The sequence below is a fragment of the Salvelinus alpinus genome, chromosome 15 (genome assembly GCF_045679555.1).
Source record: "Salvelinus alpinus chromosome 15, SLU_Salpinus.1, whole genome shotgun sequence".
NCBI lineage: Eukaryota > Metazoa > Chordata > Actinopteri > Salmoniformes > Salmonidae > Salvelinus > Salvelinus alpinus.
Genome location: NC_092100.1, coordinates 33,108,981 through 33,124,253, shown reverse-complemented (window position 1 = coordinate 33,124,253; position 15,273 = coordinate 33,108,981). Strand labels below are relative to the sequence as shown.

The 15,273-nt window shown below is 44.0% G+C and overlaps 1 protein-coding gene across 2 annotated transcripts in view; it reads right to left on the bottom strand.

Moving 5' to 3' along the window:
* Window positions 1-15,273, bottom strand: part of LOC139539935 (transmembrane protein 266-like) — a 96,985-nt gene that overhangs the window by 12,203 nt on the left and 69,509 nt on the right. For both annotated transcript variants that reach the window (XM_071343369.1, XM_071343370.1), the window contains 4 exons: window positions 3,547-3,701; window positions 2,301-2,374; window positions 1,097-1,153; window positions 666-804 (listed from right to left, as the gene is read on the bottom strand). In XM_071343369.1, the coding sequence (XP_071199470.1) occupies window positions 666-804; window positions 1,097-1,153; window positions 2,301-2,374; window positions 3,547-3,701 (425 nt within the window). The remainder of the gene's footprint in view (window positions 1-665; window positions 805-1,096; window positions 1,154-2,300; window positions 2,375-3,546; window positions 3,702-15,273) is intronic.

Sequence of the window (15,273 nt, the reverse complement as noted above, 5' to 3'; positions counted from 1 at the left end):
GCAGCGGTGCATTTTGAACCCACAACCCAACCCCTCCCTGTTTTTCAACTGGTCGTTCAGAAAGGCACAATTTCCGTTTAATTGAACGTTGCATTACGCTTTATCGTACTGAACGCAGCCCTGGTGACTTTTCTACTGCAAAATAATGAAAATAAAATTCAAATATACCCCCCCCCCCAAAAAAATATATATTGCCTAACCACATATTGGTCCATATTATCAGGATGATGTGTTATTTAACAATAAGCAATATCACCTGTAGCCCAACTGATGCAGCATAGTGGCTATAAATACATAGGTTGAAGCATGAGGTTGACCGAATGTATTTGTGCTAATCATTAGCTGAACACAGAATCACCACAAGAGGGCGTAACATTCTTGTAAAATAATTCATTTAGAGTCAGTACAACGTGTGTATCTGTAGCAGATTATGTATGTATTTGTCACTGTTGTAAAGCAAGTATTGATTGCAGTTTGTAATAAGCATGGCAAAAAATGCTCTGTAAAGCTCAGTTAAAAGCAAGTTGGGATAATGATGTCATCCATAGGGGTGGAGCTGCAGAAATATTATTGCTGCATCTCTGCAACCTGACAGTAAAGGACATGATACAGAGGAAACTGCACCCAATGCCCCCTCCATCCCCCTGTGGCCCTCCCAGCCTCACCGTCGATTATCCTCTTGATCCTCCAGATGCGCAGGGTGATGATGAGGCCAATGGCGTCCCAGGGGCTGCTGGGGCCGTTGGCCACCGTTGAGGCCACCATGGGGGCCAGCGACAGCACTATGACTGCACCATCAAACACCTACACACACGCACATGCACACGCACATGCACACACACAGACAGGAACACACCACACACACAAACAAATAATATTTGCAAGCAGACAATGGAGACTTCCTTTTTTGAACAATATATGAATGAAAAAACATGAACATCTCCCAGTGTCAGTGAGTGTTCCAATACAGTTCGTTCCTCCGGGTCTGTGGGTGGTTTCCAGGCTGAGGCCTGACATTGGGAGAATGACATTGCAGTGGAAGTGGTGGGGTGTTCAGAGCCCCACCTCAGGACTAATGCCCCCCCAGGGAGCTTACCTCCACTTTGTTCTCAATGTAATCCCAGATCCCCAGCACCACAATCCTGAACACCGTCTGAGAGAGGGAGGGAAAGAAAGAGGGGGAGGGAGAGGTAGGGAAAAAAGGGAGATGGGAGTGGGGAGAGGTAGGGAAAAAAGGGAGAGAGAGTGGGGGAGAGAAGCATAGCGATATAATTCATATTTCCTTTAGTTGTAAACATCCCCCTAAAAATCTTAATGTCTCAGAAAAAGTGAATTGCAGTTGTGATTCAGTTTTCTTTCATCTATCCACAGGTAATTCATCAATGACATTATATTAATCCAGTTCACTACCACAGCGGTCGGATTTCATCCAAACAATTAGAGATGCACACAGCACCCTGCACTAGCTAGAGCTGACTCAGCAGGGGCTGCAGAAAGCTACTGCACTACTCTCCTCTCTTTTCCTCACTTTTTCCATGTTTCTCTTCTTTTTCTCTCTTTTTCTCTTCTTTTCACAGATTCAGGGTTTCACCTGAGATGAAGCTGCCTTGCCACATCCAATAGTTACATGAATCACTAAGGGTTAGCTTTCATTGATAACTAAAACACATCTCTCGACCAAATGGAGCAGCAGACTGATGAACAGAGAATAATTAAGATAAGTGCTGCTATGTCTGAGGAAATGGTAATCAATACGATTTACCTGAGTCTCTAATGTTAGTTAAAATCTACGGGGCAGCGGAAAAGCTCTATCTGCATTTGACATAAAGTGATTGTGTTGAGGATCGACACAATATATCAAGAGGAACCAACACTCATAGCATGTTGTGAAGGGAAATTGTATTGGAATGAGTGAGAGAGAGGAGGCTGTAATGTAGTGAACAAACATGAGGAGCAAAAGAAATAGCTACTGTTCTTACATTTGACAGATTTTTCTTCTGTCCATTGGCAAAATGTGTAGAATTACTGGAAGTTAACTGTGTTTCCCTTTTTGTTTTTTTAATGAATAAATTACTTGCTTAGACCTTGCTGGATCTCACAAAACCCTAATAAGTCGATAATGTGTTGATGGGGGAAAGGGCAGGCTATAATAGGATGTTGTAATCAGGATACACCACTGCACCTCTCTAGCTCACCTTTGTCTCATACTGCACACTATAGCATTAAATCAACCCTTGGCTGCATCAGCTGTAAGTGAGCCTGCTGCCACAGTGGGGGAGAGAGAAGGGAGAGGGGCTCACCTCAGCAAAGAACACAGACAGAATGACCAGGCTGATCCAGTGGATAATGCTGGCAAACTGCAACGCGTTGTTAACTATGAAGACAGCACAGAATAGACAACATTTAGAGATTCATTTAGAGGTTCAGATACTTTGTTAAATACTGGAGACGGACACACAATCACAGACATACAGGCCAGGACACATACATTCACACGCACGTGCGCACGCACAGGTTTGTCTGAATGCCTGTCTATTCATCCGCCTAATTGTGGCCAGCATCATACTGCATTTGGCTGTCAACTACAGCATTCCTCTTCCTCTTCACACGCCACCTCCCTTCCCATCTGTCTTTGTTTGCTGTGTTCACTGATCTGTCCATCAGTCCATTCATCTTCCTCCATCCCTCCCTCTCTCCGTACATTCACCCAGCAGACAGACAACCTTAATCACCCCATTCATTTATATTTCCCTCCCAACTGTCCCGTCTCTTAAATCTGCCTCCAGGGACTTGTAAAGACTTGAATGCATTAAAATACATCCACATTGACATGATGGAGGCCCTACAGTATCATCCTTCATAGAGCTTGTGACACCATAGAGGTGATGACTCCTGACCTTATCCCCATGATAGATGAGGACACCTCCCTCCCCAGAGCCAGAGGATGCAGATGAGGTCATCTCCATGTGAGACGGGTCACAGTGGCATTAGACCACCTGACACTGTGCTTACTAATGAGGCTGATATCATAGAGAGGAGAGATCACAGCCCCAGGTCCTGGACCTGTCACTGTCACTGCATTATACTGTTTTTATAGAGAGGAGAGATCACAGCCCCAGGTCCTGGACCTGTCACTGCCACTGCATTATACTGTTTTTATAGAGAGGAGAGATCACAGCCCCAGGTCCTGGACCTGTCACTGCCACTGCATTATACTGTTTTTATAGAGAGGAGAGATCACAGCTCCAGGTCCTGGACCTGTCACTGCCACTGCATTATCAAACAGTATTATACAACAGGCCTAGGGCCAATATTATCTACATCCATAACAGCAGATGTGCATTATTGTATATTCCAACATACTTTACCACAGCTGTTTTGTATGTCTTAACTTCACTAGGGGTCAAATCACATTTTGTGTATCTTCCATCACAATCTTTGTGACAGTTTAAGTTGCAGAAGTCTAGCCCTTTTAAATTGTCATTGCATGAAAACAAGTCCAGAAGATCCATGTTCTAATACAGAGACAGTTCCAGGGTCACTCACACTGCAGGAGCTTGGTGTCGATGAGCAGCTCCAGACACAGCAGCACCACCACCAGGATGACACAGGCCACCAGGAAACAGTTAAAGCCAGCACTTAGCAGACACACCTGCCACGGGGCTGCCCTCCGCCCACAGCACGGCTTCAGCCAGTTAGACCTGACACCAGAGAGACAGAGAGGAGGGGGTGGAATGCAGAGACAAAGGAGAATGTCATTAAATGCAAATCAGAGAAGGACATGTATTCAAATTTATTAGTTCTCTTTCAAACCTCTATGTCAGGGGCCGGCAACAGGCGGCCCGTGGGCCAAAACAGGCTTGCAAGCGATTTTTTTTGTTGTTGTAAAAATTGTCAGGAATTCAGCAAAAAATGTGTTTAATTTAGGAAGTCTGTTCCCAAGTGTTCCCGCTAATTAAAAAAAGACATCTGTGATCATGCCTCAATGTAATCAAGGTATGAAATTATTGCTATTTTCAAATACAATCTCTTATTGGGCTTTGTTGTAGTCAATTTGCAGTGTTCAAATTATAATTATGTTCCGCCCCCCTGACCATCTGCTCCGACATTATTTAAATATTGAAAAAAATCTGTCTACAGACAGAAACAATGTAACACAATATGAAGTCCTATGGGGCAAAGACTTACAAGCATTAGAAACAACACTGGGTGTGGATACGGTGGGAACATGTGGGTCTGAGCACCTGTAATTTCATTAATATATGTGGAAATGTATGTAAATGTTAAGTGGACTATTGTTTTTGTCTATGTATGTTTTTGTTTAAAAACAAACATTACAAAAAAAGAATCGGCCGGAGGCTGAATCTAGTTGCCTACCTCTACTCTATGACAGACAGTACAGTACAGTGGTGTCACGCCCTGACCTTAGAGAGCCTTTTATTCTGAAATTGGGTTAGGTTGGGGTGTGACTAGGGTGGGTACTCTAGTTTTGTTATTTCTATGTTGGCCTGGTATGGTTCCCAATCAGAGGCAGCTGTCTATCGTTGTCTCTGATTGGGGATCATATTTAGGCAGCCTTTTCCCACCTGTTTGTTGTGGGATCTTGTTTTTGTATTGTTGCCTTTGAGCACGACAAAGCTGCACGTTAGTTTATTTTTTCTTTCTTTCTTGTTTTTGTGCCGGTTCTCAGAATAAAAGATGATGAGCCCAAACCACGCTGCATTTTGGTCCGATTCTTACAACAACGATCGTGACAAGTGGAGTCATTGAGAAGTGCTTTCTACTTGGTGTTATACTCTGAGTCAGCATAGGACACAGTTCCAATCAGGCACAAATAACACAATATTACACATCCACACATACATACTACTGATTTGTGACAATGTTTGTTTGAGCATTTGTTGAATTGACCAACTAAAGTTTAATCAAAACTCAAACAACAGTGTGAGAAATTAGTGCTCTAGAATCACACAGCGCTTGTGTTTGCCTTGTGGCACCACTCACCACATGGCCATATTTACTCAGCTTTACAAACAAGATGTATTTGGCAGTTTTGAGAGCTGAGCAGTATGTTGAAGCCATAGAACTCAAACTTTTTATGATCTCTTTAATTAGAGATATAAAGATATTTCCAAACCAGATCTCTGTGCTCAGTGTGCCTCATCCCTCTGGGAGCAGACTGTTCTGTTGTGTTGTGTTGTGTTCCAGCCACCTTCAAGCTGGCTGGCTGTGTGACCTCATCTTGTGGCTCTCAGAGAGCTTCAGTGGGGCTGTATCCACACCATCTGGAGGCCACAGACCTCCTCATCTCTCCTCATTCACAGCCCAAAATATGATTGCTCGCAGGATGATGATGGCTTCATCTGATTTCCATGACAATATTCATACACTACTGGGTTTTTCTGTTTCTCTCTCTTCTGACAGGGATGGAGTAGGTGGTAACAGGGTGTGGGTCGGATCCGTAATATCACCTTTACATCTCATGACCCATATGTCAGTCATTCATGCACACTGCCATCCATTCCCCAGTGATCTGACAGTAGGTTCCAGTGATCCCCCTCCCTCTAAAATCTAAACGGCCATGCATTTCCATCAGTGTGCAGATAAGAGTGGCATTTCCCAGGTGAGTTAGGCCTTTGTCTGGATACATTGTGTCTATCTTAAATCCAACCTCTCCTCTGTGTCCCTCCTACCAGACGCTAGGCCAGAGACAGGCTCCCAGAGATTTATGGTCAATAAATAATGGCAGATCTGTGCGAGGCAGACAGGGCTTTCCCTCCCTGTCACTACTCTGTATTTTACACAGACAAAACTACTCTGATATTTCCAGTGAGAGAGCTTCTTAGGGGCAGACAGTGAAAGATGCATGTCCTCTGAAAAACAGCACTTTGTCATTGTCACCTGTCCCCGAGTGAAGAAATCCCATTGCCAATGTCCGTCTTTTAGCACAAGAGAGGAAGAAAGATTCTACTTCCAGTCTTCAGGACAGAACAGGCAAACAGACAGAGAGGCAGTTATTTTTGAAAGCACTGGGGCTGTACAGAGAGGGTTAGAGAGAGAAAAGAGAGAGAGGGGGAAGGGGAGCCAGAGCAAGAGAGTGAGAGAGGCCCAGTGAGATGAGCCAGTTTGCGGCTACAGCTGGACCTCCGGTGGAGGACTGGATATCCTGTCCACCTGGTGCCAAGATCAGCAGAGGGGTTGGGGGTTGGAGCAGGGCCATGCTGTGTCAATGAGCAATCCCAGGGGCGAACTGGCACACACTGCTGCCCACTGCACCACTGCCTGTCACTCTGATCCAAGCCATGCCAACAGATTAGGAGCTCAACACTGGAGGTGACAGGGAATTAGAGGAAGCTTCTATGTGATAGCAGAAAATACATTCATTGGCCAGTAGGGCCAGTATCTCACGTTACATGTGTGACTCAATGCTGCAAGACTGTTTTGAGAATACTGATTGAAATATGTTTCAACATCAGCAAAACAAAGGAGTTGATTGTTGACTTCTGGAAGTAGAGGAGGGAACACACCCCGATCCACATCAACGGGACTGCAGTAGAGAGAGTCAGCAGTTTTAGGTGTCCACATCACCGATCATGGACCAACAACACCACCACTCTCGTCAAGAGGGTGCAACAGCGTCTCTACTTCCTAAGGCGGCTAAAGAAATTTGGCATGCCACCCCGGGTCCTCTCCAAATACTACCGCTGCACCATCAAAAGCGTCCTGACCGGTTACATCACGGTCTGGTATGGGAATTTCCAGGCCCAGGTGAAGATGGCCCAGTACATCACTGGGACCGTGCTCACACTCATCCAGGACATCTACTCGAAATGTTGCCTGAGGAAGGCCCGAAGCATCATCAAGGACCCCACCCATCCCAGCTGTTCATTCCCTCACCGTCGAGCAGACGGTATCGCAGCATGAGGTCTGATACCAACAGGCTCAGAAACAGTTTTTATTTACAAGCCATCAGACTGCTGAACGCTTGAACTGGACTGACCACCTGCACTGCCTCTCCGCACCTTAACACACATGCACTCACTCAAGCGCACACGCACGCACATACACACACTAAACATGCTACACACACATTACAACTGCTGCAACCAGACTTTTATTATTATTGCTAAATACTGCACAATTTAAACACATGCCCCCAATCCGCCCTTCCCGAAAACATGTGTAAATATTGGACTATAAATTGTGCCTCCCTGTTTTATACTTATGCTATAAAAAACATTGTTCACGTTAATACATCCATCCATCCATTAATACATCCATCCATCCATCCATCCATCCATCCATCCATCCACCCCGACCAAACACCCAACTTTCGATTTTGCCTTAAGTAACCTTCGGTCTTATGTAACCATACCAAACGTAACGTATCATACTAATTTGAGTGTCCCGGATTGATGTTGACTATGTTACGTCTACTGAGACCAGGCTGCATTTATTGGCCTGTCTGCCACAGCTATTTGAAAGGGTAGCACACTAACACAGCACTTTTTCTAGGAAACACTGGTGTTAGGTTCTGGATTAAAAAGGCTAATTTAATGTGTATGGTTTCATAATTAATTTAAAGTGATCCTTCCAGCAAGGAGGAAAGGTATTAATGTAATAAAATGGTAAAGAGAAACCCTGTCTGGAAGCATTGCAATTGGCCATGATGGATTACTCGAAGCTCAGAAAGCTCAGAACTCAGAAATCATTTTAAACCTAGAGTACTGAAGACTTTAAGTATTTATGAGCAAGTGAAGTAGTATCAGTGGTAAAACACTGTGAGTGAGAGAGGGAAATTCCCTCAGTCTCAGCCGGTCATAGCCCATACATTAACAGGCAATACTTCAAGATCTACACGCACACACACACTAGCAACAGTCATTGAAATTGTTAAAAGTTTTCAAGTAAATGAACGGACAATGGATAAAGATACTCCAAACCTTTAGATTTGTTTTAATCCGTCTGATATTAACTGAATTAGAGCACATGGATTTTGGTGGGAATTCAGTAAATGCACTCATATATACATTTTATCATTGTAGCATGTATTTTTTAAGTATTTTGTGTTCAAATAAAGACAATTATATGTGCCTCATTTACATAACTACACCAGGGTGTATTTGCATATATGAATTAACATAAAGGTGTGGAACAGGGATGCAACCAACAAACACTTGCTCTGTCTACCCTATCTGCACTCACCTGCGCTGTCCAGACTGCCTCATAAATTACTGTCACGTTATCTTGCATAATTCAAAAAGTTTGTAAATAGCATGATACCCTCGGATTAAAATTCAACACGCTTGGCTCTAGATTACAACTAGCTAAACATACTTTAAATTGTTTGAAAATCAGACATAATATCACTATAACCTGCCGTAATCCCTGAGCCACTACTTCTGATCCTCACAGCTAGCTTGCAGCTAGCGCAGTTAGCGCCACTGCCACGAAGCTAGCACCAGTTAGCAAACACAATTCTACAATTCACAACCTCTCTTTCGCCATTCGGCTTGGATTCTCTGGATTCTCTGTCGACACGACCACGTCTGAGCAGACCCCCTCCGTCTGAGCAGACCACCCCCCGGGCTACTAACTTTAAACTTTAAACGCCGCGTGCTAGCTTAGTGGAGGCCTCCCTGCTCCATCTACGGCTGCCCCCTGGACACTATGATCACTTGGCTACATAGCTGATGCATGCTTGACTGTCCATTAATTCACGGTACTCCATTCTGTTTATTTGTGTTTTATCTGTCGGCTCTGTGCTTTAACTCAGGATCTGTGTGTAGTTAATCCGACCCTCTCTGCCTAGTCGTCGCCATTTTTACCTGTTGTTGCTGTGTTAGACTAGCACCCTGTTATTGCTGCTGTTATCTTACCTGTTGTTTTAGCTAGCTCTCCCAATCAAGACCTGCAATCACTTTATGCCTTATTGTATGTCTCTCTCAAATATCAATATGCCTTGCATACTGTTGTTCAGGCTAGTTTTCATTATCATTGTTTTGGTTTGCAATGGACCCTGTAGTTCCACTCTCCGTACCTCTGATACCCCCTTTGTCCCACCCCACACACATGCGGTGACCTCACCCATTGAGACCAGCATGTCCAGAGATACAACCTCTCTTATCATCACCCAGTGCCTGGGCTTGCCTCCGCTGTACCCGCGCCCCTCCATACCCCTGTCTGCACATTATGCCCAGAATCTATTCTACCACGCCCATAAATCTGCTCCTTTTATTCTTTGTCCCCAACGCTCTAGGCGACCAGTTTTGATAGCCTTTAGCCGCACCCTCATCCTACTACTCCTCTGTTCCTCGGGTGATGTGGAGGTAAACCCAGGCCCTGCATGTCCCCAGTCACCCTCATTTGTTGACTTCTGTGATCGAAAAAGCCTTGGCCTCATGCATGTCAACATCAGAAGCCTCCTCCCTAAGTTTGCCTTACTCACCGCTTTAGCACACTCTGCCAATCCTGATGTCCTTGCCGTGTCCGAATCCTGGCTTAGGAAGGCCACCAAAAATTCTGAGATTTCCATACCCAACTATAACACTTTCCGTCAAGATAGAACTGCCAAAGGGGGAGGAGTTGCAATCTACTGCAGAGATAGCCTGCAAAGTTCTGTCATACTTTCCAGGTCTATGCCCAAACAGTTCGAACTTCTAATTTTAAAAATTAATCTCTCCAGAAATAAGTCTCTCACTGTTGCCGCCTGCTACCGACCCCCCTCAGCTCCCAGCTGTGCCCTGGACACCATCTGTGAATTGATCGCTCCCCATCTAGCTTCAGAGTTTGTTCTGTTAGGTGACCTAAACTGGGATATGCTTAACACCCCGGCAGTCCTACAATCCAAGCTTGATGCCCTCAATCTCACACAAATCATCAAGGAACCCACCAGGTACAACCCTAAATCCGTAAACATGGGCACCCTAATAGACATTATCCTGACCAACCTGCCCTCCAAATACACCTCTGCTGTCTTCAATCAAGATCTCAGCGATCACTGCCTCATTGCCTGTATCCGCCACGGGTCCGCGGTCAAACGACCACCCCTCATCACTGTCAAACGCTCCCTAAAACACTTCTGCGAGCAGGCCTTTCTAATCGACCTGGCCCGGGTACCCTGGAAGGATATTGACCTCATCCCGTCAGTTGAGGATGCCTGGTCATTCTTTAAATGTTACTTCCTCACCATATTAGACAAGCATGCTCCGTTCAAAAAATGCAGAACCAAGAACAGATATAGCCCTTGGTTCACTCCAGACCTGACTGCCCTCGACCAGCACAAAAACATCCTGTGGCGAACTGCAATAGCATCGAAGAGCCCCCGCGATATGCAACTGTTCAGGGAAGTCAGGAACCAATACACGCAGTCAGTCAGGAAAGCAAAGGCCAGCTTTTTCAAGCAGAAATTCGCATCCTGTAGCTCTAACTCCAAAAAGTTCTGGGATACTGTAAAGTCCATGGAGAACAAGAGCACCTCCTCCCAGCTGCCCACTGCACTGAGGCTAGGTAACACGGTCACCACCGATAAATCCGTGATAATCGAAGACTTCAACAAGCATTTCTCAATGGCTGGCCATGCCTTCCTCCTGGCGACTCCAACCTTGGCCAACAGCCCCGCCCCCCCCGCTGCTACTCGCCCAAGCCTCCCCAGCTTCTCCTTTACCCAAATCCAGATAGCAGATGTTCTGAAAGAGCTGGAAAACCTGGACCCATACAAATCAGCTGGGCTTGACAATCTGGACCCCCTATTTCTGAAACTGTCCGCCGCCATTGTCGCACCCCCTATTACCAGCCTGTTCAACCTCTCCTTCGTATCATCTGAGATCCCCAAGGATTGGAAAGCTGCCGCGGTCATCCCCCTCTTCAAAGGGGGAGACACCCTGGACCCAAACTGTTACAGACCTATATCCATCCTGCCCTGCCTATCTAAGGTCTTCAAAAGCCAAGTCAACAAACAGATCACTGACCATCTCGAATCCCACCGTACCTTCTCCGCTGTGCAATCCGGTTTCCGAGCCGGTCACGGGTGCACCTCAGCCACGCTCAAGGTACTAAACGATATCATAACCGCCATCGATAAAAGACATTACTGTGCAGCCGTCTTCATCGACCTGGCCAAGGCTTTCGACTCTGTCAATCACCATATTCTTATCGGCAGACTCAGTAGCCTCGGTTTTTCTAATGACTGCCTTGCCTGGTTCACCAACTACTTTGCAGACAGAGTTCAGTGTGTCAAATCGGAGGGCATGTTGTCCGGTCCTCTGGCAGTCTCTATGGGGGTACCACAGGGTTCAATTCTCGGGCCGACTCTTTTCTCTGTATACATCAATGATGTTGCTCTTGCTGCGGGCGATTCCCTGATCCACCTCTACGCAGACGACACCATTCTATATACTTCCGGCCCTTCCTTGGACACTGTGCTATCTAACCTCCAAACGAGCTTCAATGCCATACAACACTCCTTCCGTGGCCTCCAACTGCTCTTAAACCCTAGTAAAACCAAATGCATGCTTTTCAACCGTTCGCTGCCTGCACCCGCACGCCCGACTAGCATCACCACCCTGGACGGTTCCGACCTAGAATATGTGGACATCTATAAGTACCTAGGTGTCTGGCTAGACTGCAAACTCTCCTTCCAGACTCATATCAAACATCTCCAATCCAAAATCAAATCAAGAATCGGCTTTCTATTCCGCAACAAAGCCTCCTTCACTCACGCCGCCAAACTTACCCTAGTAAAACTGACTATCCTACCGATCCTCGACTTCGGCGATGTCATCTACAAAATAGCTTCCAACACTCTACTCAGCAAACTGGATGCAGTTTATCACAGTGCCATTCGTTTTGTTACTAAAGCACCTTATACGACCCACCACTGCGACCTGTATGCCCTAGTCGGCTGGCCCTCGCTACATGTTCGTCGTCAGACCCACTGGCTCCAGGTCATCTACAAGGCTATGCTAGGTAAAGTGCCGCCTTATCTCAGTTCACTGGTCACGATGGCTACACCCACCCGCAGCACGCGCTCCAGCAGGTGTATCTCACTGATCATCCCTAAAGCCAAAACCTAATTTGGACGCCTTTCCTTCCAGTTCTCTGCTGCCTGCGACTGGAACGAATTGCAAAAATCTCTGAAGTTGGAGACTTTTATCTCCCTCAACAACTTTAAAAATCTGCTATCCGAGCAGCTAACCGATCGCTGCAGCTGTACATAGTCCATCTGTAAACTACCCACCCAATTTACCTACCTCACCCCCCATACTGCTTTTATTTATTTACTTTTCTGCTCTTTTGCACACCAGTATCTCTTCTTGCACATGATCATCTGATGATTTATCACTCCAGTGTTAATCTGCTAAATTGTAATTATTCGATTTATTGCCTACCTCATGCCTTTTGCACACATCGTATATAGATTCTCTTTTTTTCTTTTTTTCTACCATGTTATTGACTTGTTTATTGTTTACTCCATGTGTAACTCTGTGTTGTCTGTTCACACTGCTATGCTTTATCTTGGCCAGGTCGCAGTTGCAAATGAGAACTTGTTCTCAACTAGCCTACCTGGTTAAATAAAGGTGAAATAAAAAAATAAAAAAATAAAATTGTTCATTTTAACTTTCATGTCAGCAGAGTTGGGTACAGTAGATTACTTTCTAAATGTAATCTGTTATAGTTACTAGTTACCTGTCCAAAATTGTAATCAGTAACGTAATTTTTGGATTACCCAAACTCAGTAACGTAATCTGATTACATTCAGTTACTTTTAGATTACGTTTGCCTTAAGAGGCTTTTGAAGAAGACAAAAATGTATATTACCAATTGAATGACATCTATTGCAGGACAAATCAATGTTAAGGTTTACATAGCTGGCCATATATGGATGTAACATTTTAAATTTTGGGGTTGGTTATGTAAGCTTCTTCTAACCCATCGCTTTCTACTAAATATAATAATATGATAAAATTATATCTTTACATTAAAAACCTAAAAAGTCTATCGGAATTCCAGTAATTCCAATAAATGTTGATCTTCAAGAATAGAACTTGGAAATATGGAAGTATAGATTAGCCAAATTGTTTTACCTGAGCATGACCCCAAAACTAAGGACTTATTAGCCAACCCTACGCTGTTGTTTATGATTGTGTTGTCATGGAGGACTGATTAGGCTCATTGATTCGAATTCAAAAATAAATGCTGCGCTCATGGAATGACATGCTTTGAGCACTACTGAAAGTGCTATGTACATGTGAAAAATGAATGCCATATGCTGCACTTTCCTTAGGCCTTTTGTTTACCTCTTTGTTGGTGACACTTTGATATCTTGATAATATGCAGCTGTTTAAAGGGCAAATCCACAGATGAAACAATAACAAAATGGGCGCCCCGCCTCTGTTTTGTTAAAAAGCTGAGGGATGGGCCTGGAGAAATGTAACCACTCTCAGATTAATAGACAGAGCTATGAATGCAAGGGCTGACCATCCATGATATCAAAAATATTGTTTTAACCATGTTATGAGTGTTTGTTTAGATTTACAATGTTTACAAACATTGTAGAAAAACAAGTTTATATTTTGGGTTCTCATGGAGTGTGACAGTTGAACTAAACTCATGAGGCATTTATACATTTTATTCTTCAAGAATCAATGGATATGAGAGCAGCAGTGTGATTCACATCAATGCACAATGTAGATATCAATAATAAGTGATAGCCATATCGCCGTAGACTACACCACTGCTGCCATCCCTACTCCAAGCGTTTATTCAAATTGGATAATCTTTGATGCCGACAGCAGCCGCACCGGTGGAAGACATAGATTGGACTTTATCCCGCAAATGCCTATTCCTGCTCTTTTCTCGCAATCCATCAAACACATTTGGTGTGTCATCATAGTGGTGTCTGACTTGTGGTCAGACTCGCTCAGGTGAAACAAACTTACATTTACGCCTTTTTTCAATGCGGATTTGAAAGTCATTGAGAAAACAGAGAAGTGTCAAAGATTTTTTTCACAAACATCCTTTCTGAATTTAAAAGTAATCCTCGAAGTAATCATCTAGTTTTTCAAAAGTATCTGTAATCTGATTTCAATATTTTAGCTGGTAACGTAATGGATAAACAGCTAAAAAAAAATGGTAATCCCTTACATGTAATCCTTTACTCCCCAACCCTGCATTTCAGCGCATCTAATTTGTAAAAACATTTTTATTAAAGATTTACTATTCAGAAATCGCTAAGCCATTTCCTGGTTGCAAAAATTCTAATAGTTCTCCTACTTTCAGTTAATGTGGCAAAACAAACACGTATAGTGTAGTGAATCATTGCACCATCTAAACCGCTGTGAAATATATTTTCCATAAAATATTGTATTTTCAGTTGTTTGAAGCTGGTGTACATAACCGAAAGTAAAAGATGCAAAAACTAAACTTAAGAACGGGTAGCATAGAAATAGTGGCCATAGAACATATCTACTGCTTCTTAAACTTGCTTTCAATGAGAATGACAGATCTATCAAATTTGGTCAGGTCTCCCAAAAAGTTACATATTGCAGCTTTAAATAACTTTTTGTTCAATTTCACAAAAAAATTAACACATCAAGATAAAGTTATATTTATTATCTTTCTTGTGATGTAAGAGTGCACAAAATCCCAGACAATGCTTTTGCATTCTTATAGATTCAAAGGAAAGACTATGTATTCCATTGAGCCCATTTCAGCCATTACACAGGAGTGTTTGACAGGTCATTAGAAACAACAGGCACAAGCGAGACTATGAAAGAATCGCAGGAGTAAAATGAAAGCAATCAATCCAGCAAGATTTAAGTGACAAGTTTTTGCACCCCTCAAACACAGCAAATAGATGTCTAAAAAAGACATCCTCGGGTGGGCGGGGCATGTGCGTTGTCACACACTCACACACACACGCACAAACACACACTGTTCCGGACCACTGTGAGATCACGCTCTCCGTAGCCGATGTGAGTAAAACCTTTAAACAGGTTAACATTCAAAAGGCTGCAGGGCCAGACGGATTACCAGGACGCGTACTCAGAGCATGCGCTGACCAGCTGGCAAGTGTCTTCACTGACATTCTCAACCTCTCCCTGACCCAGTCAGTAATACCTACATGTTTCAAGCAGACCACCAGAGCGCCCAAGAACGCCAAGGTAACCTGTCTAAAGGACTATCGCCCCGTAGCCATGAAATGCTTTGAAAGGCTGGTCATGGCTCACATCAACACCATCATCCCAGACACCCTGGACCCACTCCAATTTG